The 24,606-nt window shown below is 46.5% G+C and overlaps 11 protein-coding genes across 11 annotated transcripts; 7 read left to right on the top strand and 4 right to left on the bottom strand.

The window, feature by feature from the left end:
- Positions 1-76: 76 nt before the first annotated feature.
- Positions 77-1,407, top strand: M431DRAFT_97154 (hypothetical protein; the record flags this gene model as incomplete). The annotated part of the gene is made up of 5 exons (XM_024924908.1): positions 77-347; positions 466-562; positions 625-648; positions 728-1,114; positions 1,203-1,407. 5 exons carry the CDS (start codon positions 77-79, stop codon positions 1,405-1,407), a joined length of 984 nt encoding a protein of 327 aa, XP_024769218.1.
- A 412-nt stretch (positions 1,408-1,819) lies between these two features.
- Positions 1,820-2,683, bottom strand: M431DRAFT_534679 (hypothetical protein; the record flags this gene model as incomplete). The annotated part of the gene is made up of 1 exon (XM_024920929.1): positions 1,820-2,683. The coding sequence occupies one exon, from the start codon at positions 2,681-2,683 to the stop codon at positions 1,871-1,873; it is 813 nt and encodes a 270-aa protein (XP_024769219.1). The 3' UTR covers positions 1,820-1,870.
- Positions 2,684-3,273: 590 nt separating this feature from the next.
- M431DRAFT_486544 (hypothetical protein) lies at positions 3,274-3,990 on the top strand (the record flags this gene model as incomplete). Its single annotated transcript, XM_024916391.1, has 1 exon — positions 3,274-3,990. One exon carries the CDS (start codon positions 3,274-3,276, stop codon positions 3,988-3,990), a length of 717 nt encoding a protein of 238 aa, XP_024769220.1.
- Positions 3,991-4,971: 981 nt separating this feature from the next.
- M431DRAFT_486545 (hypothetical protein) lies at positions 4,972-5,941 on the top strand (the record flags this gene model as incomplete). The annotated part of the gene is made up of 4 exons (XM_024916392.1): positions 4,972-5,011; positions 5,188-5,265; positions 5,408-5,626; positions 5,745-5,941. The coding sequence occupies 4 exons, from the start codon at positions 4,972-4,974 to the stop codon at positions 5,939-5,941; spliced, it is 534 nt and encodes a 177-aa protein (XP_024769221.1).
- Positions 5,942-8,442: 2,501 nt separating this feature from the next.
- Positions 8,443-9,356, bottom strand: M431DRAFT_486546 (hypothetical protein; the record flags this gene model as incomplete). Its single annotated transcript, XM_024916393.1, has 5 exons — positions 8,443-8,672; positions 8,785-8,857; positions 8,921-8,951; positions 9,008-9,095; positions 9,185-9,356. 5 exons carry the CDS (start codon positions 9,354-9,356, stop codon positions 8,443-8,445), a joined length of 594 nt encoding a protein of 197 aa, XP_024769222.1.
- Positions 9,357-10,128: 772 nt separating this feature from the next.
- On the top strand, positions 10,129-10,728 carry M431DRAFT_486547 (hypothetical protein; the record flags this gene model as incomplete). The annotated part of the gene is made up of 1 exon (XM_024916394.1): positions 10,129-10,728. One exon carries the CDS (start codon positions 10,129-10,131, stop codon positions 10,726-10,728), a length of 600 nt encoding a protein of 199 aa, XP_024769223.1.
- A 758-nt stretch (positions 10,729-11,486) lies between these two features.
- M431DRAFT_486548 (hypothetical protein) lies at positions 11,487-11,850 on the top strand (the record flags this gene model as incomplete). Its single annotated transcript, XM_024916395.1, has 2 exons — positions 11,487-11,553; positions 11,612-11,850. The coding sequence occupies 2 exons, from the start codon at positions 11,487-11,489 to the stop codon at positions 11,848-11,850; spliced, it is 306 nt and encodes a 101-aa protein (XP_024769224.1).
- Positions 11,851-12,524: 674 nt separating this feature from the next.
- On the bottom strand, positions 12,525-14,773 carry M431DRAFT_9834 (glycoside hydrolase family 125 protein; the record flags this gene model as incomplete). The annotated part of the gene is made up of 11 exons (XM_024925037.1): positions 12,525-12,810; positions 12,886-13,237; positions 13,305-13,517; positions 13,596-13,683; positions 13,733-13,766; positions 13,835-13,863; positions 13,926-13,972; positions 14,035-14,171; positions 14,228-14,235; positions 14,299-14,436; positions 14,531-14,773. The coding sequence occupies 11 exons, from the start codon at positions 14,771-14,773 to the stop codon at positions 12,525-12,527; spliced, it is 1,575 nt and encodes a 524-aa protein (XP_024769225.1).
- Positions 14,774-15,761: 988 nt separating this feature from the next.
- Positions 15,762-17,028, top strand: M431DRAFT_270066 (hypothetical protein). Its single transcript, XM_024913942.1, has one exon. It carries the CDS (start codon positions 16,072-16,074, stop codon positions 16,804-16,806), a length of 735 nt encoding a protein of 244 aa, XP_024769226.1. The 5' UTR covers positions 15,762-16,071; the 3' UTR covers positions 16,807-17,028.
- A 171-nt stretch (positions 17,029-17,199) lies between these two features.
- Positions 17,200-17,505, bottom strand: M431DRAFT_97083 (hypothetical protein; the record flags this gene model as incomplete). Its single annotated transcript, XM_024924898.1, has 2 exons — positions 17,200-17,237; positions 17,292-17,505. 2 exons carry the CDS (start codon positions 17,503-17,505, stop codon positions 17,200-17,202), a joined length of 252 nt encoding a protein of 83 aa, XP_024769227.1.
- Positions 17,506-22,812: 5,307 nt separating this feature from the next.
- Positions 22,813-24,432, top strand: M431DRAFT_97042 (glycosyltransferase family 31 protein; the record flags this gene model as incomplete). The annotated part of the gene is made up of 1 exon (XM_024924894.1): positions 22,813-24,432. One exon carries the CDS (start codon positions 22,813-22,815, stop codon positions 24,430-24,432), a length of 1,620 nt encoding a protein of 539 aa, XP_024769228.1.
- Between the last annotated feature and the right edge of the window lie 174 nt (positions 24,433-24,606).

Consider the following 24,606-nt stretch of genomic DNA (forward strand, 5'->3'; position numbering starts at 1 on the left):
GCCTGTTTTAGAGCCAAGCGACGCAACCGTCGGCCGCCCGAAGAAACCATTGCCCCATAGTGTCTACTTCCTCTTCATGTTTGCCCTCTTTTGCCTAAGTGTAGGTTTTATAGGAGGCGAGGTAATACAAGATCGTGGCCTGATTGCAAAATGGAGAAACGATTATACAAACAGCCCACAATGCGACAGCCCTTCTTACCGAAGGGAGTGGAGGAGTTTAAGCAAAGACGACAAATCCGCATATCTTGCCGCTGTAAAATGCTTGATCGCGTCGCCGTCCGTTACGAGGAGCAACGGGGATCTTTACAATGACTTCCCTTTTGTGCATTTTCAACACGCTAAGAATAGTAAGTTTTCTTCAAGCCTAGCGCTAGCACGAGGTCCTTACCTGTTGTTTCATCACGGCTGTGGCTAGAGACAATATTCTTCTCCAAGAAACGCGCTCATCAAGTTTTTATTTGATAGTTCATTATACACCTCTCTTTCTTCCCTATCATCGGTACTTCCTTCATTCATTTGAAACTAAACTAAAGTCTGTCTGTGGGTACAATGGGAGTTTGACGTAAGTTTCAATGTCAAACCTTTGAATAATATCAGAACTGACAGTCTACGACCATAATGAAGATATTGGGACTGGAGCCTTGACTGGTACGTAATGCCAACCTTTTATTCCTGCGCGCCATATGCAGAGAAGGTTATTTCCGCCTAACACTCGCTCAAACCATAGGGAATCCTTAGGAACATCTCCAGTCTTCTCTAAAGAATATGGTTTTGGAGGAAATGGTAACCCTCGTGTTTATTCACCGTCTACGGAAAGTTACTGTCTCACTGAAGGCCCGCTTGCCAATCTACAACTCGCAAACCATTCCTCAGATGAACACACCTTGGATATGCACTGCCTTTCGCGTGACTTCTTCGGCAACAATCTGACAGGAATACTGTCTGGCGATGGACTACAACCGGCCATCATTGAAAATATTTTGCATCAGTCCGATTATCAAACTTTTCGCAACGCACTCGAGCACGGCCCCCATAAGGAGATCCCGAATGGCATTGGTGGCGATTTTATTACTTTTGCTGCCCCCAGTGATCCTCTATGGTATCTTCATCACAGGTACAATTGTCTTTACCAGCCCAATCTTTTCTCTCTCTGAATCTCTAGAGTCGTGTTAGCCAACTAATCATCTTTGATCCTCTCACAGTCAGCTTGACAGACTATGGTGGTTGTGGCAGCGCGCTGATCCCACTGTGCGGCTATGGGATTATGGGGGACATTCTACGAAAGGCCAAGAGACACTTAAGGCTTCGATAAAAGATATAATTTCTATTTCGCCTCTCGCACCAGATGTTAGGGTTTCTGATGTCATGAGCACCGAGTCAGACGTACTATGTTATCGCTACCTTTAACGAGTGAAAATTGACGAGGGAGCGGCTTTTTCAGTTTGCATGTTCATCGTCTTATTAGCTTTCTAATTATGTTGATCCTTGTCCTGACACCTTCGACTATTATTGTATAATCTGTTATTTCTCTGTTCTTGCCCTGTTTCACATGTTGGCATTTATGAACCTGTAATACAGGTTGCCCACATATTGGCAGAAGCAACCGCAAGCTATATAGCCTGTGTAAAGCGAAAATACCAATAGTCTACGTTAATAGTCTCGAGTAACTGAAGAAAAAGAGCAGTCAGCTTTTGGGATTCTCCACTTCTGATAGATACCAATAGCTTAATCAATATCTGAGGAGTTGACGTGTCATGCTGAATTCAAATTTCCTATATTTGTAGGGATTTGTTATATATTGCCATAGCTATGTACATCAATTTTCTCTAACGGCTGTGTGTGCAAGAATTGTAAAAGATATGTCTTGGACTTAACAGCCTTCATCGTAAGATGCGATACCTATATCCGTATCGATGTTCTTCCAGGCCGGATCAAATTTGGCAGAATCCAGCACAATCATAACGCAGTGCCTGATATGACCGTAGCCTGACAGACGAGGAAAGGTCTGGGTTCCGTCGCGTATCGCTTGTGCCATGCTGAGGAACGTGTATAAACAATGGGTGATGTGTTCGCGCCGTTCCACGTAAATGGGCACCTGGTTATTGAGTGCACTTGTCCAATTATCCCCTCTAACCTCAAGGAAGCCTTGTACATCCATGTAATATCTCCATGGTTCTGAATCGGCCGTTATAAACTCATCACTCGCATATCGCGGGCATGAAGAAGAGAGCCATGCCCATGTCATGAGATCAAATCTACAGCCGAGCGCTATTGCCTCAGCTTCTGTGTTGCCACAAACGCGTTTGATCGGGCTTGTCCCATTATCACTGCCATTCGCGTTGATATGAGCACTGTGGCCACTGTGACCGTCGGCGGGTTGATAATGTCCATGTTCACTTTGATGTTCATGTTGATGTTGATGTTGATCAACATGACTTTTTTGGTGCGCTTCTGGTGCTGACTTAATTTGTCCTATGGTATATCCAAGACCAAATGCACCAATAAGCATTCCTATGCCAAGAAAACAAGAGAGCACGTAGGTAAGTCTCCTCTCCCGATGGAAGCCATTCCTCCATTTACCGCAGCGTTCTTTGGGACGTAGTGATAATTCGTCATCCGATTGCGGATCTGAACTATCAGTTCCATGAACTCTCTCATAGCTAGCTTTCCACGGGGGATACATTTTAGCAAAAATTGTGCGTAGGATGAGAAGATGTTAAGCAGATGATTTGAGTGGTATAAATTGAAGGAAAGAATGCTTTGTCTGTTATCCTAAACGAGCTCAAGTGAGCGATAACCTGTGCTGCATGTAGCTCAACAATCAGAGTCCTTTATGACAGTTCAAAAAGAGCCTATACCACTTGCCTCATCTATCTTACCTTCTTAGTTTGCCCCAAATACATGTAATGTCACGTTATTACATGGCTATTATGTGTGTTGAGGTGGGGCAGGATTTAGCCAACGTAAGCCAGCTACAGGAAGTTCAACCTATGACCCATGTGCGGAAATGCTAATGAGATCAGCCATGTCATATGAAAGTAAATGCATCCTGTACTCGAGTGTATAACATCCAGTCTCTCACTTTGGTAAAACATTTTTTGGCAGGTTAATTATGTAATGCGTTGTAATTCCACTTCAGAAGCACGCCTCCCCACCTAGGGGCAAAATTTGAATAGGTGATCTCCAAGATCATGCTGTGTGTCATCCGTGTAGTGGTCTGCACTTCAATGATTAATCATTGGGATGAATGCGTGATGATTTAGTCATAAGTAAATGGTAGGAATTATCGAAGTAGGAGCATGTCACTCTCAACATAACTACAATACCCACACCTGTACCAATACGCCTACGAGTATCTACAAACCCTACAAGAGCAAATCCGAAATTCATTACCGAAAAGCGGTCATCATGATGCCGCCTAATAATGAAACAAAACCATTTCTAACAGATATGAGCGATCATGATATCCAGCAACACAAAATTGGGCGTGCCAAACAGCTCTGGCATAGTAGTTGGACACAATCAGCTCCTTCGCATAGCAGAGCGTTTTGGCTCATGTCTCATACATTGGCATGTTCAGTGACCTCCCTCATGTGGTTGGCAATCTTGTGGTTGTCAAGGTCTGCAATGTCTCCTTGGATGTGCTCACAATTCTTATCCTCCGTTGCTCAACCTCACTATCATCCGGGCTTAGCCACCGACGTGAACCACAACTTTACTGCTCATTCCCAGCTTCTCACATGCGGCCACTCAACGCAGGAGGCCAAAAGCATGGGCTGTAAATACGACATTCTTAGCAACCATTGGATACCTGGAGTCTGCATGGATGAAGATGCGGTGAAGGAGTATCAGATGGACGGCTCATGGTATGGTTACGCCGACAGTAATAGGACTCAACTCCTGAGCTATGAGTCGATGGGTGACATGGACCTTTACTACACTTCCATGAGAGACCACATTGTTCACTGTGCTGTGCTCTGGAAGAAATAGTTCAGGGCCTTCTATGTCGAGCGCAAGAATATCGATACTTTGATTGGAAGTTATGACCACACCAGTAAGTTAGTACATAAAGTTTTCGTCGGTTTCGAGCATCCAATATCTAACAATTAGCCTGCCGCAGTGCATTGTGCTCAATTCTTGATGGACATGACTAACAACGGGCCGGATTACTGGAACATGCCCATCGAGGTTAACGTAGCATGGGCTGGATGCCGGGTTAGATCTTGAGATTTTAGTAGCTAAGATGCAATGTTCTACCAAACAAAAAGGTTAATCGCTGGAACATGACTTGATACGTATTTTTTTTTTCTTTCGAGAAAGCCTTGTACACTCTAGTTGGCTTGGAGCATGTACTGATGGGGCACTCATTTTAATACTGCTACCTCGGAGATCAGTTTTTCGTTGATCAATTGAAAATTCGATCAAGATGATCGAAGGAAATTTCATTGAGTATCACTGCTCTTGCGACAATCCTTAATATTTTTCCCAACTCAATTCATAATAAACTAACAGGTACTCAGCCGGAGTGTGTCATAATATCGGCACTGTAATGAGTGTAATCGTACACCCCATCTTTCAGACACCAAAAGGACTGGATGTCTTGAGAAATAACTAGTATTGAATAATTTGGTGGGGTAAAGAACACTATAGTGAGGCTTTCCGTCCAGATCTCATCTAAGGGATTTTGTATGAGTTCACAGTACGCAATGAGGAGCCATGTATGCGAATATATTACAGCTCAGCATTGGTGCATCTTATATACAGGTCATAAGGTTCATATGATGGTTACCTATGCCTATTGGTGATGTGAAATGGATAGACGTAAAGGAAATTTGTGTGTGCGAGATACGCGTACCGGTTTACATCTCGTAGATGACCAATGGCAGAAGTTGGATGAACATATGCTAATATATAAAAAGAAATTCACAACACAACATCATATACCACAGCTTTCCTCACCCACTTATCTTGATGACAAATATCAACTTAATTAAAGTATTGCGATTAGTTTGTAAGTTACAATTTGTACTACATTTCTTATAAAACATATATGTAATATCCGGTTGGAGAGATTATCCAGCTAAGCAAAGCACTGACTTATTCAAAAAGCAGAAGCATCAAGCAAAAATGTCCTTTGGATACATAATGTCACCCACGTAAAATGCTGTATTCTTTTATCTGATTCAGTTAGAAGGTGCAGCGCCACTTTTCCCTCACGTCAATTGACCCAGAGCAGCAGCATGCTCATCCCATTAGACGCATCACGTAAGAAAAGTGTCCAGCTTACGGCAGTAGAGAAGTAGATGAATGTACATCAGCTTTTCACCTGTATCTTCCGCGAGGTTTTGTCAAAAATACCATTCTGACCTATGCTAGATCGCAACCGGTATTCCTTAGCTTTTCACAGATTTAATCATGATGGATGAGCTGGAGTCAAACCAGCTTCTTGGTGGCGACAACGGCGAGCCAGTGCAAAAGAAACAGCATCACAAAAAAAGCGGGCGTCTCATACTTCTCACATCTCTCTTAGTGAACCTTTTTTTAACCTGCTTCATTGTCATATACTTGATTTGCCAAAATTATACACCAAGGACATCTTATGAGAAAGGCTTTCATACTGATCTAGGTAAGTTTTTATTGAAATATGATCTATTACTTCTACCATACAATTGTCACTTTTGATTTCACGCTCTTCTGCGTACATGAGTTTTTACTGATTTATTTGGTAATTCTTTCTTGGCTAGGACCTATCAAATCTAAGATAGGACTAATTCAACAGCGCTTTACCGGTGGGGAGGAAATTGATCACAACGGAAACTTCGTCAAAGATCAACGAGGCAGCGAATACATCGGATCTCCGTCTCCAGAAGTCGATGCCGTTTGGGATAGACTTTTGCTAGGTATGAGTGCCGCTTTCGAATTTAACTCCGTGCCGATCTAATTGGTATTAATTGAAAGTAATTTCGGCTGGCTAATTGATCTATTTAAAAAAAAAAAAAAGGCATGAATATCGATATACCCGGTGACGCAAATGCAGTGATGGCTGGGAAAACGTACCAATGGACAGAATCCGGATCGTATTTTACGGGCCTGGAGGTTTTCCATTCTCTTCATTGCCTCGTATGTATATATATGCTAGCACACCAAAATGTGAGATGAAGAGATACTGAAATGAAAGTGCAGAATCGACTTCGACAAGCACTGTATCCCAAATACTATCACACTGTCAGACTACCAGGTGATAAACCTTGGGACGAGCATATCGGTTAGCAGCTCTTTTCATATGAGGGAATAATACATTCCGCTAGAGATGGCTTTTTACTAACGGTCTATTGGGTTGTTAGGACACTGCATTAACCATTTGAGACAAGCAATACAATGTCATGGGGATCTCACGCCGATGGAATGGATACTCGTGGATAACAAGCTGATTTTGAGAATAAATACGCTTCATACATGTAGAGATTTTGAAAGCATTCATAGATGGGCAGTACAACAGGTGACAAAGTATGATAGTATTGAAGCATTGAAGAATGGCAGTATCTTCATCACTGATTAGGGAAAGATAAGCTTGAATACAAATGTTAGCTTACTGTGATGAACCGGTATCTATAGATTAGTATAGACAGTTATTCCTAAAGGACAAACCTGTGGTTCTAGGTTTATGTTAGCGAAGCGGTCGTGATACTTACCGTATTTCGACTACAACGAAACTTCACTAGTATGATATCATCCCTGCTCTCTGTCTTCATCACGCTCCCTGTGAAGCATAGTCCTCAGGAGGGCTGAATGCTCCACAAAGCTGGCTTCAATATAGTCTTCGGATTATTTCATTGTTCTTCAAGATTCGTAGTTGTAAATGTGTAATTCAAAATAATACATTGCTACAGCACTCCTCATCATTTACTGTTTCTCAATTCCATCTTCTTTTAATGGTCCAAGATAGCAGGAGGGATATTTAGTGAATATAGTGACACTGATCTCATCCACTGCCCTATGAGTCCGTACTTGGTGATTATCTGGCGGTGGCAACCTTTTGGAAGAACCAAGGTTGTCAACAAAATCCAGAAGAAACATTGAACAATGATTCGTATGGCTGAATTCAGACACATAGGAGTCTAACCAGGCCCCAGAAGTCGAGCCTGGCTTCAAATGAAGCCGCTCCATTTCCAAGCCACGATGCAATTTCCTCCACATAAAAATGCAATGGACGATATGATACTCAACAGAAACATAGAGTTGGGTTTCGTTACCCAGAAATGCCACCTCTTGTGAGACAGGTTTCAAATTGTCGGGCGAAATGGATCCATGAGCAGGAGATACAAGGCGGTACCACGTCCAGTTGTATTTCAGGAATTCAGAAGTAAGAGTGTTATCATAACACTCCCACGGTAGCCATGAGAATGAAAGAAGATCGAACGTGCAATTGCGAGCAAGAGCTGTCTCTGGTGTGTCCCCGCAAGATACATGAATAGGAGAAATCGTGTGTAGATTAGGGTCATGATCATGGGTTATTGTCTGTGGGCTCAAGGAGACCGGAATAAAAGACAAGAGGCGTAGGGCAATCGAGAGCGCCAGTATGGTCATGGAAAAAAGAATGGTGATTATGATGAAGTGGGTACAGCAGCCTCTTTTTCCAACTTTGTGAGAACTGAGGGGCGTTTTCACGCCGTCCTCCATCTCGCCTCTGTTAGAAAGAAGGTGGTCGTTGACTGTCATGTTTGGTAACATTACACATCGATTGATTGGTAGTATATACTGGCTCGGATCGTGAATTGCGAATTGTCCTGGTGTGAAATCAGTCACGTTCCACGCAATTCGAGTAACCACATGGAGGTACTAGGAGAAGAGAGATTACGCCCCTCTCAGTTAATACTCTGTTCGCTAGATAAATTATCTTGTCTCAAATAGGCCAACCAAAAAATCGCGTCCTGTCAAATCATTGTGTCATGTTGCCTGTAAGATCATGCCTTTCGTTGCTACGAAATATGCAAGTCCCTCGACTCATTATGTCATGTAAGGTGATGGGGTTGGTGGGTTGTTAGCCACATGAGCTAAGTCATCTTGATGCAAGGTAAGCGCTCATGTGTGAGAAAAGGGCCAGGGCCTGACTACTAGCAAAAAGGAAAGAATTGGTTTCAGCCTGCACAAGTAAGAGAGAGCTTCCTACGGCATCATTGCCATCAACCTTTGCCAGGTTAAATATCTGCGCCGACATGTTGCATTCCTACATGTACTAATGCACCACGGATTAATAAGATCTAATTAATATGAACCGTCTGTCTTTGGCTTTCTACGAGCATTCCACATAACTACATAGTAACCGGATTTCACGACTGTCAGAATTTCGTAGTAATGCTTGGAGCTTTATTTCTATGAGAGAGAATAGAATAATCCCGCGGTTAACTCATTGGGACTCTTCCACGATGCACCATTTATTAGTTATGAAAGTCCATCCAATTTGCGTAATCTGTCTGCATTAGCCGGCCATTTATTTTCATCAGCGGCATCTCGAGGCAATGACCAATCTCGTAAGGCCTCATAATTGCGACAGGTATGATCCGTGTCAAAGGAAGGGTTGATCCAATTCCTATTCTTCGACCATCTAATTGGTATTAGAGTCATATCTCCGGTGCACATGAGGCTGAGTCGCAATGCATCAATGCAATGTTCTGTGTAAAGAAAAGGCGTGAGCGTCATGTTCTTATCACCCAAGTGGAAGACGCAAGACCAGGAATACAGGAATCGCGCCACAGGAGTAATTCCATTCTACGCGACACATACCAAGATGGACTTGTACTGGAAAGTGATCAATTTCTGGATAATGCTCGATGTATAAGGCTTTTCGAAGCATGTTCTATAGATAGTTGTCAGCTTCTTGTAGTACACCTTGGCCTGCTGGAATCTAGTCAAAGCATACCAGGCAATGCAAATCATGAAACACAGTCACCCTGTCCCGTTAGTTAGAGCTTCACTATTGTGGCATGGCAGCATCAATTCTACTCACTCTGCCATATACAAACCCGTCGCAGGGTCAAGCCACAGTTCAGTTCCTAAAAGCTTCTGCTCCGATGGCGTTACAAAGATGTTAACAGCTGAAGATAAGCCAGAAATTGTTTATTACTCAGTAAAGCACTGAGTTTTAAATGCTCTCGTTCTCAAACCAAAATATAACTGAGCTTACCTCCCAATAAATTTTCCCAATTATTGTCAATCTCAGCGCTAGGTTGCCCAACATAAGCTGGCTCAGTAGGTGGGCGGTACGCGAGATGAGAGTCGTTGAATTTTATAGTGGCATCGAAACGAACCGTGTGCAATCCAGCACTGATGTCGGCTTTTGCAGCCACTTTTTTCATGCTTAAGTCAGTTCACGGTTCGTTGAAACTAGAGATTGAAAGGACGATATGTCCGATTGCCAGCTAACATACCAAAATCACTCTCTCTCCAGTTTTGAATTATCGTTGTCGTTGCGGTCTCGTGAAACACGGCATGCAATATTTGAGAGGCAATCAAGCAAATGCCCAGTGTTAAAGAGATCGCCCACGGCACCAGCATAAAAACGCGCGACCTAGTTTCCCCTTTACAGTTGCAGCTGCAACACACGTCTTGCCCCGAGGAAGGGGGGGGATTAAGTAAAGTGGCCTCGACGAAAGTCAATGATTCACTACTGAATCGGGATTTACTGCTCATCGTGCCCTGACCTCTAAGTTGCATCGAAACTTCAATGAAGCAAGAAGTTTGGAGTCTTCGTTAGAGGATGAGAGGAACTCTACATCGTCAAAGACATGAGACCTGGTTTTTGCGGCACAAAGGATGTGTTTACATGAAATATGGATGTGGTGAATATTTACTAGGCTTGCGTTTACGGCCTGTATGGCATACTGATTGATAGAGCTATAATGCGACGGCTTACGTTGGCTGCCAACGTAAGCGATGTCAGACTACAGTTTTTCGCTGGGAGGGAACCAAAATGCCAACATCATCAAAGCAGCTGTAATTTTCTGAGAATAGTGATATCTTTAGTTTGTGTACTGTGCACGATCTGGACCATCATCTTCACTTCGAGAGACTTCGTTTGCTACACAACTCTCCTTCGCGCATCATTGCAATATCTTTCACATAGCGATCATGTCTTTTCGATGGAACTGGTCTTATGTAAAGATCACAAAAGACGCGATGGAAGAAAAAGAGGAGGACAGCTATAGCGATTCGAATTTGTGTTCTAATGACACCATGCAAACCCGACACTGTTCTTGGAGGCTGCTGCATCTTTCACGCATTGGGCAACCGTGCGTTATCGCCATAATTTTCATCTCTGTCGTGTTCCTAGGAATAGGATTATCGGCAGTCATATTCCACAAAGCTTCCTCTTCACAAACTACCCTTCGTCACAATAATCTGTGTGGAAACTCAACCGAGGACGCAATTTCTCTCGGCTGCTCATTCAATCAACTTCTCTGGGCCTGGCTTCCGGCTCATTGCCCGCATTACGCCAACGAAGATTTTACCAAGGCTGAAAATTGGACTTATTACCAAGATTTCCACGGAAATGGAGAAATCTCTTCGGAGCATGTCATTGAAGCAATGGATAAAGGTATCAAGCTCTGGACGCAGCAAAGAGAGCACGTTACCCATTGCGTGTTCATGTTTCTTGGCCTTGGGCAAGTCATCAGAGACGGTTCTCCATATACGGAAAAATTAACCGACTACACTCACATAAAGCATTGAGTTGAATTGATCCTTGAGGTGGTCAGGCAAGATAGCGACTGGCATAACATTACAACTTCAGTACCTGGAGTAGACTATAATTCAAGCTGCTAATTCTAATTGACATGATAAATATTTTCTACTGTTCCTCTTTGACAATTAAATCGATCTCAGCATTAAGTTCCATCGTAGGCTGAGCTAATAAAGACGTGGATTTTACAACTGACAAAATAAATGTATAATTTGGATGAATAGCGAGTCTACCATGTGAATTGTATCTGTGAGTATTTGATTGCCAAAAGGTATGAATTGACCAGTGATCATCAATCATGTTCCTTGCCTCTCTTTCTGTAGGCTTGGTAACACACCACGAGAGACCTATATCTCAATTTAGATTTGAACCCCGATAGAATGTACTATGTTAATATGTAAAATCGCATAGGATTTTATGCACAGTCAGTATATGATCGCGGACCTCGCTGGGTTTCTGAGGTTTGGATTATGTTGACCTCACCCGAGACGTAAGGAGCGGCTTATGTGGTCCGAAGTATAGTAATTCTGATATTTTACATGTATGTCACGTAATCCTCAAATCTTTTACCTCATAAAAGGAGTGGCTAATGCAGCCTCAAATATTTCGATCAGTTAAATAACTTCCCATCGCAACTAGATTTACTCCCACCAAATACTTTTCCAAGCAACGATCCAACTTCCTCATCAGCATACCACATACAACTTTGTCTTTACATTCCACATAAAATTACTCACTAATTGCAACTATGCGTGTGTCCCTGATTGTTCTTCTTGCTGCTGCTGCAGTCAGCTGTGCAAGCCCAATTCTGAACCGTAAGGGAAAAGAGATTGTATCTTGCAGAATTTATACACAATGTTAAAATTTAAACAGCTCAATCCGACATTGAACAGCTTGAACAGCATGATGCTCATGACAAGCGTGAGCCCCAAGCTGGAAATCGAAATGGTCAACAGGACTACATCAAGCGCGAGCCCCAAGCTGGAAATCGAAATGGTCAACAGGACTACATCAAGCGTGAGCCCCAGGCTGGAAATCGACATGGCCAACAAGATTATATCAAGCGTGAGCCCCAAGCTGGAAATCGACATGGCCAACAAAATTACATATAGAGCAACCGCGTATCTTCCAGTATAATCCAGATAACTTCGTTGTCTGACGGAGGAAGTCGGCCTACATGGAGGAATCGATTGAACGCTGGAAGTTGACAGCAGGTGGGGAGAGCTCCTTATCGAAGAGTTGACAGTGTGTCTGGTTCCGAGTTTGGGTGTAGTCACCATGCCGTTCGTGGGCGAAGTGCCTTGTCTTTAGTAGATAAAAATAAGATATTTATATTTGCTCATTGGTGGCTATCTTAGGTCGACTCTGTTAATAAATGTGCTTCTTCCTTATATATATAGCATAAGGGTTTGTTTGTTTATTTATTTTAAACTACGGATTGATTCTGGATTTTGAACCAAAGGATGGGGCGCAGCGCTCTATATATTTTTCATCAGTTTTATATATATTTTGGACTATTTTAGTCTTTTGTTTTCCTTTTCCTTTTTTTCTTCTATATATCAACTCTTCTCCCGACCTTGTCTTTTTATCCACTGCTATCTCGAAGCCATCTTGCCGCCTGCGACTCTTGCGCACCTTTTGAAGTACAGCACGACTACTACATCTACCACATTCATCACTGCTACTGTAAGCTTGAAATATAATCGTAGCATTAATAAACCTAGAAAACCAACGTGCATCTACTACACAAATCGTGATGACCATCCATCTTCTCCTCCGTCGCGCATCACTGTCCAATCTTGTACGGCTTCCCAGACTTAAGAATCAGACTAGGCTTCCTCTCAGCCAAGTCCAAAATCATCTCTGCAAAATAACTGTTTGCCCACGCGAACCACGGACGAGTGTACACACTCGAGTTGTAAATGTTGACGCTCTCATGGATCAATCCCAGTCCGCTAGTGTTCTCCAAGATGAGTTCCAGGCGCTGCTTGATCTCCCTGTCATCATCCGTGCCGAAGATGGCAGAAATTTGACTCATGGGCCAAGGATAGGTGGCGTTGACGTGAGGACCTCTATTATATCATTAACGGTTAATCGAAGTCGCACTATTAAAAGTAGGTGTAGAAATCCACTAATCTTTAACTTACCCAATGCCACTCCACGTCTTTCCTACAGCATAGTACGGATTCGCTCGCGAGAACATGGCGGCTTTAGTCTTCTGGTAGGTAGGATCGCTCCGCTCCAAGAATCCAAGATACGGCAACGACACCAGGCTAGGTACGTTGGCATCATCCATGATGTATTGTGCTCCAATTCCGTTGGTTTCGTACGCAAAAATGCCGTTGGATGCGCGGGTATGCGCCCAAACGGCCTGCTTAATGGTATTAGAGTATTGTTGAAGTTGCTTAGCGAGGCTCCTCTGGGTTCTAATGGTGTTGAGCATGTCTGCAACGTTGGCGAGCTCGACAGACATCATGGCATTGTCAGAAGTGATAAAGTCTAGGTTGAATCGTTAGTAAATAATGAAATGACATGACGGACGCGTTTTGATGACTCCAAAACTCACTAAAGACACAGAGATCGTCCGAGGGCCTATGGCTCGAAGCAACCAAACCGTTTGCTTGCTTTGGTTCTCCATTGCCACTGTTGGGGACCATTGGAGAGAGTGCCCCAGCAGTGCCCGTCCAGTTGTAGTAGCTGATCCATTGAAAGTCATCCGACCAACTGCTCTGAGACTGTTCGTAAAGGACTCGAACAATCTGGTTCATTGCAGCATTCCCTAGAGATAGTGTTAGTTAAATAGCCCGAGAGATGGAGACACCCGACTTTTCCATGTCTCTTGTTTAGTGGTTCGTACAATTGTCATTGATAAAGGATGGGTCCTTTGTGTTGGCGTAGTAAGAACGCGTGATTTTGAGGAATCCAGCAAGAGAATCGAGTTCGTACTATTAATTGTGAGAAACCCTCCATTAAATAGTTTAGCAGCCATCATACCTTGCATTCAAATACCGTCTGGTTGTTGACAGGCCTGTTGTAAAGAGCGCAGGTGTTAATTTCGGATTGGCAACCTCGCAATTGGCAGGGGTGTATACATACGGGTTTACTATGACATTTGTTGCCCAGTCCTACATGTAGTGTCAAAAAAAAAAAAAATCCATACTGATTAGAATCGCACTCGATGACTTACATTCACACTTGGAGCAAGCCCGCTCTCTGGGGGTGGCTGAAACGAGCCTACATGCAATATCATTTGTTAGATGGATGCCTCTGTAGCAGGTGGGTGTAGTTAAACGCACCGCAGTATGGATACTGCGAAATGTATCGCGCCTCTGTGTTGATGACTGCTTTGACAAGGGCTTGGAGGTTCTTATCATGCGGAAGAAGCTTGTATAAATGGGCAAACTGGTTGCCGGTGTCGCGCAGCCATTGTGCACTTAGAAGATTAGTCAATTGATTTCGATCCACGATGATATTGGCATGTATACGTACGTGATATCCTAGCAGAATGTCAGACAAAAGGGTCCTGGCCGACGTAACATTGCATTGAGGAAACAACTTACACCAGTGATGATGAATGCCAGATTCAGCGACGGGTCAAAATACTTGACGGTAGTATCCAGTGTGGACGGAAAGGTATTCTCAAAAAGTCGAGCAAGATCTGGATCCTTGATCTGAGATTTCAAGTCGCTGATGACTTTCTATACATAGTGACGTTATTGTTAGCGACTCAATTGAAGCCATACACGTCCCATTTGGGCAACAGCTCATGTCGGCATAATTGTTGAAGCTCACCTCGACTGCTGGGCTCTTGAATGTTCTGCACTCCTCGCTCGGCCTCATGTAGGGCAGCTTCAGAGGACCAGACGAGTACGGTCCATGAGGCGATCCCGAAAAAGTGGTATAATCTGGACACGAGGAAGCCGTACGGCGGTGCGGTGGGAACTTCTGCCAGCTAGCAGACGCAGTTGCCGGGAACACGGCCAAGACGCCGAGGGCAGCGCTGAGAACGCTGTGAGGAGACATGTGTAGAGGCATCGCGACTCAATTAGGCACGGAAGATGTCTGCTGCTATAAAGCTATAGATGCAGCAATAACAATACTTTTAAAATGAAATCTGAGAAGAATCTCAAGCAAGATTCGCGGTACAGCGGAGGAAAGGCCCAGGTAAAGAGGGAGGGGCTGCAATCGTGAGACAGGTCTCACCGATCACCGCCCTTCTCTGCCTCTGTTCCGGGGCCAGCCATTTTATTTATCGTCATCTGTCTTTGCACAGAGTTACACCCAGATCCATTAGGTGGGGGAACCCGTACGGGCAATGGCGATCTTTCCCTTGGGAGCGCATTCTTGGGTAAAAAGCGTGCGGGGGAAGCGGGGAGAATTCAGAGGGAGAGGCATCACCAACAGGGTTTGTTTGGAAGGATGCAGATGCGGGCGAGTTGGATGTTATCCGGCATGACGATGCTACTCTGTGTTATGTGGGGAGGGCGGGTTTGGTGTTTTGAAAGAGGAAGCTGGAGGGAGTCGTGGGCATTGTTATGAGCTGATGGGAGAAGCTTCAATGTCTTGGGCATGCTGAGACTGCATTCTTGGCAGATGGGATTTTGCTTTATGCTTCTGGTGCTTTATTGTCGCTTGTCTGAGACAAATTGAAGTTAGCTAGGTAATTCTTAACAAAGCACGAGGCTGGGACTTGGCAATTGGGCGACGGCGATGATCCGATCCATGATGTTTAGCAGCCACGATGGAATCGAGCGAACTCACCTCGCATTAGCATCGTTCATACATGCACACTCAACAAGCGGACGAATCAAGTGTCCAATTCTCTTTGTTATATGCGTAAAAGCCGAGCAATCCTCCGTCTCGCCCTTTTCTCCGCACCGACGGCCGCTGCCACCCGCCTTTGTCTCGGCTCTTTTCCTTGATGCTACCTCTTGGCATCGAATGCCGACGGTTCAAGTCATACAAGTAAGTGTAAAGAGTAAACTCATCCAGTGTCTCGCTCGCTGAGTCTCCAGCAAGAACTTGGTAACGCATGTATTTGAGATTCTCGAATATCGAATGCCTTCAAAGTTCTTTGTCTCAATCTGTGAGACCTGCCTCGTCGCTGACACGTGTTGGATATTTATGAGATCAATGAACCTCTTTTGTCTCTAATGAATGATCCCTGCAACATTGATCACGATAAATTCCACGTTATGTAATCTCGGATCAACCCACACGTGGATAGCGCCGAAACAACACATGGCTCTACAGCTCCAACACCAGCGAAATCATCACCAGATATCGCACTCACACCAGCCAGCCAGTTCAAACAGCCTGGCTGCTGCATCGCCATGCCGTCGGCATCTCGTCAAAATGCCTCTCCCATTCCGCACATCCACGCCCTCTGCATGGAAGATGAATACAGCACCGCCCTCCAGGCCGCCGTCGAAGCTCACAGCCTCTCCTCCGTCTCAATCACCTACCACAACTGCGCCCTCTCCTTTGTAGAGGCCGAGTTCGATCTCATCGTGTCTCCCGCAAACTCATACGGCCGACTGGACGGAGGCTTCGACGATGCCATCTCGCGCTCATTCTCTCCTCGCGACGACTATCTCGCCCTCACAAGAGCTGCCCAGGCAAAGCTGTACGACGAATGGCGCGGCTTCGCTCCTCCGGGAACCTGCACGCTGCTTCGCATCCCCGACGACTTCCACGCCCGCTCACGGAACACCTGGAATACCAAATATCTGGCACTGTGCCCGACAATGCGAGTCCCGCAGAACGTCAACTGGGATCATGAGGTTATCTACGAGTGCACGTGGAGCTTGCTCTGTGCGATAGATAAGCACAACCGGGCAGTTCGTGAGGGCAGACTGAGTGGGAGACATGACGAGATCCGCAGCCTTCTCATGGTTCCTATGGCTACGGGCGTGGGAGCTGTGAGTCCCGAGAGATGGGCGAATCAGACAGTTCTTGCTTTCGAGCACTATGTTGATGCGATGGAAAACGAGTCCAAATGGAGCTCGCTGGAACCTGGCGATATTATCGAATATGCACATGAAGTTGAGCAGACGTGGGAGCTCTAGAGCGGCTGCTGCTGTCTATCATCCATTGGAAGACGTATATGCTTCGGTTCGTGTCGCGTCGTATCGTATATGGCCTGCGGTGACATGAGAAAAGAAGCCATGTACTGATTTGACCATGTCTATGACGGGTTCCATCGCTTGAATAGGCCTGCTGAGCAGCTCCCTAGCGGTTGAGCTCACCTAGGTCGGCATTGAGATTTGTGCAAACTTACCTCGTGCATCTCCCAAGAGCGAGGGCTGCCAGTACTGCTCCAACTGAGCATACCAGCAGCAGGCAGTTGTCTTTGAACGTGAACAGGTAAATACGTACTCATTCATAATATCTACAACGAAAATAGTAAAAGTCATCCCTCGAACCAAACCTTTGCAGACCAACTCCACCAAACAGGCACATCAACCGCGACAGCAAGCACCAAAACACATGTCCGGATCTAATCAAATATGTTAGAAAACACCTTGCGCTGCCTCATCGACATCCAACTTACTTCTCCTATGTGACGGTACGCTTGTCGACTCAGCCATCTCCTTTGCGATCCATTTCAAGCACTTGGACAATGTCCCAGATCTCCCCCTGGATGATAAAAAGGCACCATCCGCACTCAGATTCCCAACGTTTTCTCGGCTGTAGTATGGAGGAGGAAGCAATGCATTTCCGTCTTCGGCTCCGTAGCTCGGCGGCAGGATCTCGCTATGGTCCATAAAAGTGTTGCCCGACGTCGCATCGGAACGGGTCGGTTTGAAGGTATCCGTCATTGTATATAAGCCGTATATCGAGTTGCTTTCCGCAGATCGAGATTGTCTCTTCCGACAAAATATATTCTGATATCTGGGCATTTTCAACGGCCCTTTCTCGACTATTAGTCTTCTTCAATTACTCGTAAACTCAGCATCCGGAGAACTCTCGGTCTTTAAATCTGTCGCCGAGCTACTGGCAGTGACATGCCAAGCTTTCCAAGCTGTCACAGCACCCTCTTCAGCCGCCGGCTTACACTCAGTCAAAGAGATCCAGACCCTTGTCTTGGGTCAACTAAGCTTAAATAGTATGCATCACAAGGCCTGTGCCGCTTTGAATCAATCTGCACGGCCTGTCCTGCATGAGGGGCGAGCTGAATGAACTGCAGATGCCTAGCGGGAGGAATGCGTTTGATGGACAACAAACAGCATGTGGCGGCATCTTTTTTTTTCTCAGCTGAAGATATTGGGCAGCCATGGGGCTAGCACCAATAGATATAAAAATGTAACCGCTGAGGCTGGGCAGATGAGGCAATGAATGGCCCAAGAAATGAAAGGCTCAGGCTTGGCAAACTGCTACCCTCAAAGGTGAGATGCGGGGGAATCCAGATGACGGGTGATTTATATGGACAAGGGCACATCCGTAGATCTGATTAGCAGGGTTGGATCCCATACATGGCTCTCTCTGTCCAAATCGAAACCGCCATGGCCGTCTGTAGCTTCACGCAAGCTGCAGCCCGTATATGCGCGTATTCATAGCGCGTATCGAACATCGTTTTGTCGAATGGTATTGGCGGATAGAGCTGATCAAAGCATTGCGACAGCGGCTAAGAGCTCCAGCTCAGCTACCGCGAAGCGAACAAAGCGCAAAACACCATCATCAAGCGGAGTCGTTATTCGTTCGTGATTCATGGAGCCTGCGCAAAGATGCATATCAGCTCCATCTTGTTCCATCTACTTCCACTGCTGCCCTGCCGCATGGTATCAGCTTACTTCTGTCCAAGGTTCAAGACCCAGCAGCATTGATGGATTCTCAGCTGAAGACAGCCATGCTCACGATTTGATCATACATCCATGATCTTGGGCCCCATTCTATTCAACTCTTTGTATACTTTGCGATAATGGGGTGCCAAAATGGGAACTTCGGAGATGTGGCGGTGAGTATAATTAGAAAAGAACTCGAATATGGTAACTGATGAGGAAGCTCAGTATCGAGACCAGAGTCAACTGTACATGCACCCAACAGAGTTCTCAAAACAATATAAGTAGAACGACGAGGCATCAATGCTCAGTCTTGAAACATCCAGCGAGCACGTGTCACCTTTTACACCCCCATCTTAGTCACGATAATACTACTAGGTACCAACAACACCATCTTCGTCATGCCGAGAACCATGAACATTGGTCGCAAGATGGCGCATGCGATGTATCCGAGGAAATGCTTTTCTTCTCCACATTCTGGGGGAACGTTATCGGCGGTCTGGATTCATTGCAAAAGACAAGGGCATGTATAGTAGGGATTTCATACTCGTACTTTGCCCAATAGACTATAGCAAAGGCAAAGTTCCGCGGCGGACCATAAGATAATCTGGGTTATAAAATGCGACATGCTCCAAGATAGAAAGACCATGTTCTTTTGGTATCAGTGTCCGAAAAATGCCTTTGCACAGCTCAGACGTCAATGCAGAATGTCGATGCACGAGTAGATAATTCTATGACAGAGACAGATCTACCTGTAGATGCAGATAGATCTACTAGTTGGTAGATAGTAGATGGATCTAGTAGACATAAATACATCATTTACATCATCACGCTCGGAATTAAAATACAGATCGTCACCAGCTTCAACGCCGTTGTAGTGAACTTTGCGCTGCTGGCTAGACGATCTAACAAGGCGTGAGCGTCGGAATCCGCGGAGAGAATCATCCGTGTAGCAACCCCAGCACCACAGCTACTGCTACGTTGCAAGTGAGCGTTGTCTTATCGGGTACTCCGTACTTTTGCTGTGAGTCTGCCTACAAGTACCTACGAAAATGGGGACCGTAACAAGTGCACAACAATGCGGGAAGAAGCAGTACGAGTACTTTGTATGAGCACGACAGAAGGACGGGATGCAGCGTCTCTTCGACTAGACCAGGTCCATCCTAGCGGGCGTATCAGGGCGATAGGGATCATCAAGGAACCAAAATCTAATTGAGGAAGCCGAACCAAGCGGTAGATTGATTCTTGGCACCTTCTAGGGATGTAGATCGCGACGCCGGGGACAGGCATTGTTTTGATGGGCCGTGTTCATGGGCAAGCTTCAAGGTTCCCCTTTATGGACGGACGGCTGGAGATTGCAGATTGAATCTGCAGGCTCACACGCCGGCGGTTATAACATTCGAGGGTCCGATGAGAAAAATAAATAAATAGCAGTTACATTGATTAATGCGGGTTACTCCGAGGCTACTAAATGATTACCGTAGTGGTCACCACACCACATCTTTGCTGACACCAAATCTTTTCGCAGCGTCTCAGGGTCATTCAGTCACTTTACCTCAGCTGTAAACGCTCTCTCTCCCAGCCAATGGCTCGCAACAGATAAATAGCTTGCGCGGCTTGAATGATTGTCAACGCTGATCTTCAGCCATCCAAGGCAAATGCGCGACACCAATGACGTCTCAACCAAGGAAAAGTTTGATGCTGCGGTGGACCATGGCTGAAGGCGCGGCCCCACTGGACAGGGAGAGGCGAAAACTTGGCTTTTTTGTTCGTGCGCCCCGTTTCTGGTTCGGCAATGCTCCGCCTCGAGCGTTACAGGATGGCGGTGATCCGAAGGGGGGATGGCGAGATGGGCACACTGTATGGAGAACGGGGGGGTTGGAGGATGATGGTGAGGGAATGGTGGAATGGGCTCAGGGGGGGACTGGGAGAGAGGTTGCTGAGTTGTTCGAAGCGAGGTATGGAGTTGGGGATGTGGTAATCAGAAGATGATTGATATAGTACAATAATATGATATAATTAGAAGGTAGTTGAGGATGAGAATTGCGAATGGAATGAGCCTGGCAACAAAGTGGTGATGGTCGTCTAGGAGCAGTCTGGATGTGTATCCGTATATACACGCGCGATTTCTTCTTGACCAGTATGGATAATACAAAGCAATCTGGCAACGGGCCTGCGAGATGCATCACGCCAGCCAGCATGATGATAGGCAGGAGAAGAATATCGCCATCTGGCTTATCAGCCCCTGCATGGCATGGACTCTTGTATCTCTGTCCAGCGGTCAAGGAGCATCTGTCAGACGGCCCAGAGTTCAATGCATCCAGCTACTACAGTGCTGCTGCATCAATACTAATCTAGGTAGTGGTACATTCTGTACTGTACACTGAATGCTGCCTGTGCGTTGTACATACAGTATAAGGAGAGACGGGCGAAATGAGGCCCGCATTTGAACATCCCCCTCACGGCATAGATTTGCATGTGGAGAGCAGCGATCAACGGCGCCCCAGGGGCTGGTGCTGCGTGATTTTGGAAGCAAGATTGGCAACAGAGTCAGTCGATGCGAGTTTGATTGGGCCAAACAAAAGATGTGCAAAGATTTGTCTTTTCTCTTGCGCGCGCGTCTATGTACATACACAATTGATATAAGGGGGTCTCTGTCATTCAACTAAACTTGCACACGGGATGCCAGTCTCCCCTTGTATCCGTCATGCTACTTAATTTAAAGCCATGCGGAATCTAGACTTGGCTTTCGACCAGCGACAAGAGCCTTCAAGCGCAAAAAAGCAAAACCCGCTCACGCAAATCCAACGTTAGCCGCATCCATCGTGAGGCCTGAGCTGCCTCATTGGGCCCTGCCAGCCAACCAGAGCCAGGGCCAAGCTTTGGACTAGCGATTCCAGAAGACATGGATCGCAGCAGCGGGCTAGGGCGAAACAAGGCAAGCATCGTGGACGAAAAGCTTGTCTTGTCTTTGCTGCCGACGAGAGAGGAAGATGGAGCGATGCTTATGCGCATGTAGCTTACTGTCAAGTCTTAGTTAGTGCTGAATATATGCACCTGGACTATGCATCTCAGGGCCTCGACTTGTGGTGTTTACAAAACAGAACCAATTCATGAGAAATTCCCTCTGTACAGGTACCTTACCTGACCTCAGCAGCTCGCCCGCTGGGAACAGTGACATTGAAGCAGCCGCTCGCCTAAAGCGCCTGTAGACACTAGAAAATACAGTGCCTACCGGCATCTCCCTCACGGAGTACTTGCTATCTAGAAATCACAACGTACATCAACCTTTGCACATACCACCGCCATAACACTCCCCTCACCCAGTCTGCCGCCCAGTCTGTTAATCGCTACCACATGTCACAAGTTCTCGCTACCCGCCGCCTCTCATCAGCCGTGTACCCATCCTGCCGCCCTGGCGTGTCACCGCCCGCCCCATGTTCATGCTGGTCCATCCAAAACAACTCGCCCCCACCAAAATCTTCCATCCTTTCGCCATGCCAACAAAAAAAGCTCCTCCAAATGTTCACCTCAGCCAAATCCCTGCCACAGCCCGGCCCTCTGTGGACCCTCTTTTCATCATACCTGGAGTTCCTTTGACTCGACTCGGTTCATGGTTTGGCCTTGTTGTTCTGAGTTGCTCCGAGCAGTAGTTTGTGTGCCCTTCCTGTTCGTTCCTATTCCTATTCCTGTTCCTAGTCCTCTTTTCCTTCTATCTCTTTCTTTCTTTGCCTCCTCCATCTCTCGACTCGACTCGACTCGACTCGACTCGACTCGACTCGACTCGAATTCTTTTCTCCTTTTCTTCTTCCTCAAAATCACACACACTCTCTCTTTCTATCTGTCAACCTCGTCCTCTCTTTGACGCATATCTCCTCGCCAGTTCCTTCACTTTGGCGAATCACCCGCGGTCGATACATGTAGGACTCGACTTCACACAGAGCTGTTTGCATGTTTGCTTGCTTTTCCTCGTGTTTCTCAACTTTCCAATCAAGCTTCCTCCGATAAGCTTGATTGTGTCACCATTTCCGCATTCTCTTTTCCCGGCAATAGAGATTCGTTTGTACTATTGACTTGTCACCCACTATCCGCCACCTAACCCGCACACTCGCTTCCACCCATCATCTTGCGCTGGCAGATTTTAAGTTTTGATACTTCAAACTCCTCAACGAAGAGTGGCCCCTATAGGTGTTCTTTATCAAGAGCACATCCTCGTTGGCAGCACATGCTTCAGAACCCGCACGCAGGAGACGACACATGCAGGCAAACCTCGACTACCAGAGCTTCTCTAGAATGGGCGTCAAGCTGTTGCCAGGCCCCCATCGAGTCATCAGCATGAAGAGCCCAATTGTGCGGTCCATATTGGGCGCCCTGTGCGTCTTCATCATCATCATGGCTACCATGCACAATGACAGCCTTCACGTTCGCTCCAAGCTGTTCGAGCAAGCCGGCGTCAGGACTGGATCCGCACACGCCTCCCAGCAGCATCTCGATAGCAAACCTGCGGCACCCAAGGTCAAAATGGATTGCAACGCCGACCTGGCCCACCTGACTCAGATCAAAGAACGCTATAATCTCGAGGACAGGTTTCAATACATGAAGCGCTACGTCCGATTTACTCGCAAAGACGGCCTCGAACGCAAGCGAATGACCAAGCTCTCCCAGAAACTGCTCCCTGATAGCTTCAGAACGGTTGAGCTGAGCAAAGGCTTTGGTGGAGGTGACGTGTGTGCTGCTCCCCTCGAGGTTGACGTGCCCGCGTCCGACTACCCTCGCACCGTCAACGCGTCCGACTACATCTTTGGAGTCTCGACCACGTACAAACGCTTCATGGATGCAAGCACGACGCCCATCAACGAGTGGATCTTCTGGCTCACCGACAGCCACGGCAATTCAAACGGCGGCAAGCTGCTGCTCATGCTCCTCGATGCCACCGACGATCAGCTTCAAGAGGTGGCCAACATGCTGGGCGACGTGGGCATCGATGTCGACGTCTACCACTCCGACTCGTCTGTTGAGATGGCCGTCCGATACCTGACTCTGGTGCCAACTCTCTTCACCCACCCCGAAGCAAAAAGCAGAAAGTGGCTGGTAACTTGTGACGACGACACCTTTTTCCCCAACATGCATGGCCTCATTGAGAAAATGGCAACCTTTGACCACACGAGGGACATGTACATTGGCACTTTGTCCGAAGACGTCGGTGCCATTGAGCGTCACGGCTCTCAGGCCTTTGGAGGAGCAGGCGTTTTCTTGTCGCGGTCCATGGCAGAGAAAATCACTGGCCACTTTGGCGGCTGTACAACGCAGGCCAAGATTCTCGAGTCCAACTCTGGCTGGGGCCCTCAGGGCGACATCATCCTGCGCAAGTGCATCTACGAAAACACAGAGGTGCGATTGACCACTCTCTGGGACCTCTGGCAGCTCGACTTTTTCGGCCACCCCAGCGGCTTCTACGAATGGGGCATCAAGCCGCTCTCGCTGCATCACTACCGTGGCGGCGGCTGGCACAGCGCCAAGCCTGGACAGTACACCAAGATTGCCCACGCGTGTGGCGAGGATTGCACTCTGATGCGTTTCCAAACCACGGACGACTTCATCATCTCGGGCTACTCCATTGCCCACTACCCCCAGGGCATCACTTTCGATACCAACCAGCTGGAAGCTACTTTGTACGCCGCGCCTGAGAACAAGGGCTGGAACCTTGACTTTATGTTTGGCCCGCGGCGACAGTCGCTCCTCAAGACGGGGCGCAAGATTTCCTGGGAGCTTCAGGAGTCCGAACTCCAATCGGATGGATCCGTTCTGCAAACATATACGCGAAGCAGAAATGACGAGAGATGGGTCCACGCCGACAAGCAGCCAATGAGCAACATTGACGGTGTCATTGAGCTTGTTTGGATCCCCTCATAAAGCCGGAAAACTCGACGCGGTGCAACCTTTTCCGCTCTTTTAATCTCTGCTCGAGTCTGAGGGAGAGGCAGGTAACGTTAGACAGCTTGAGACACCGTTTTCTCCCCCCGGGTGTCACCAGGACAGGACGGATATGTCCCATCTGGGTAGTCGGGCTGTGCGACGTACCTTGTG

This window comes from Trichoderma harzianum, assembly GCF_003025095.1.
Source record: "Trichoderma harzianum CBS 226.95 unplaced genomic scaffold M431scaffold_17, whole genome shotgun sequence".
NCBI classification, from domain to species: domain Eukaryota; kingdom Fungi; phylum Ascomycota; class Sordariomycetes; order Hypocreales; family Hypocreaceae; genus Trichoderma; species Trichoderma harzianum.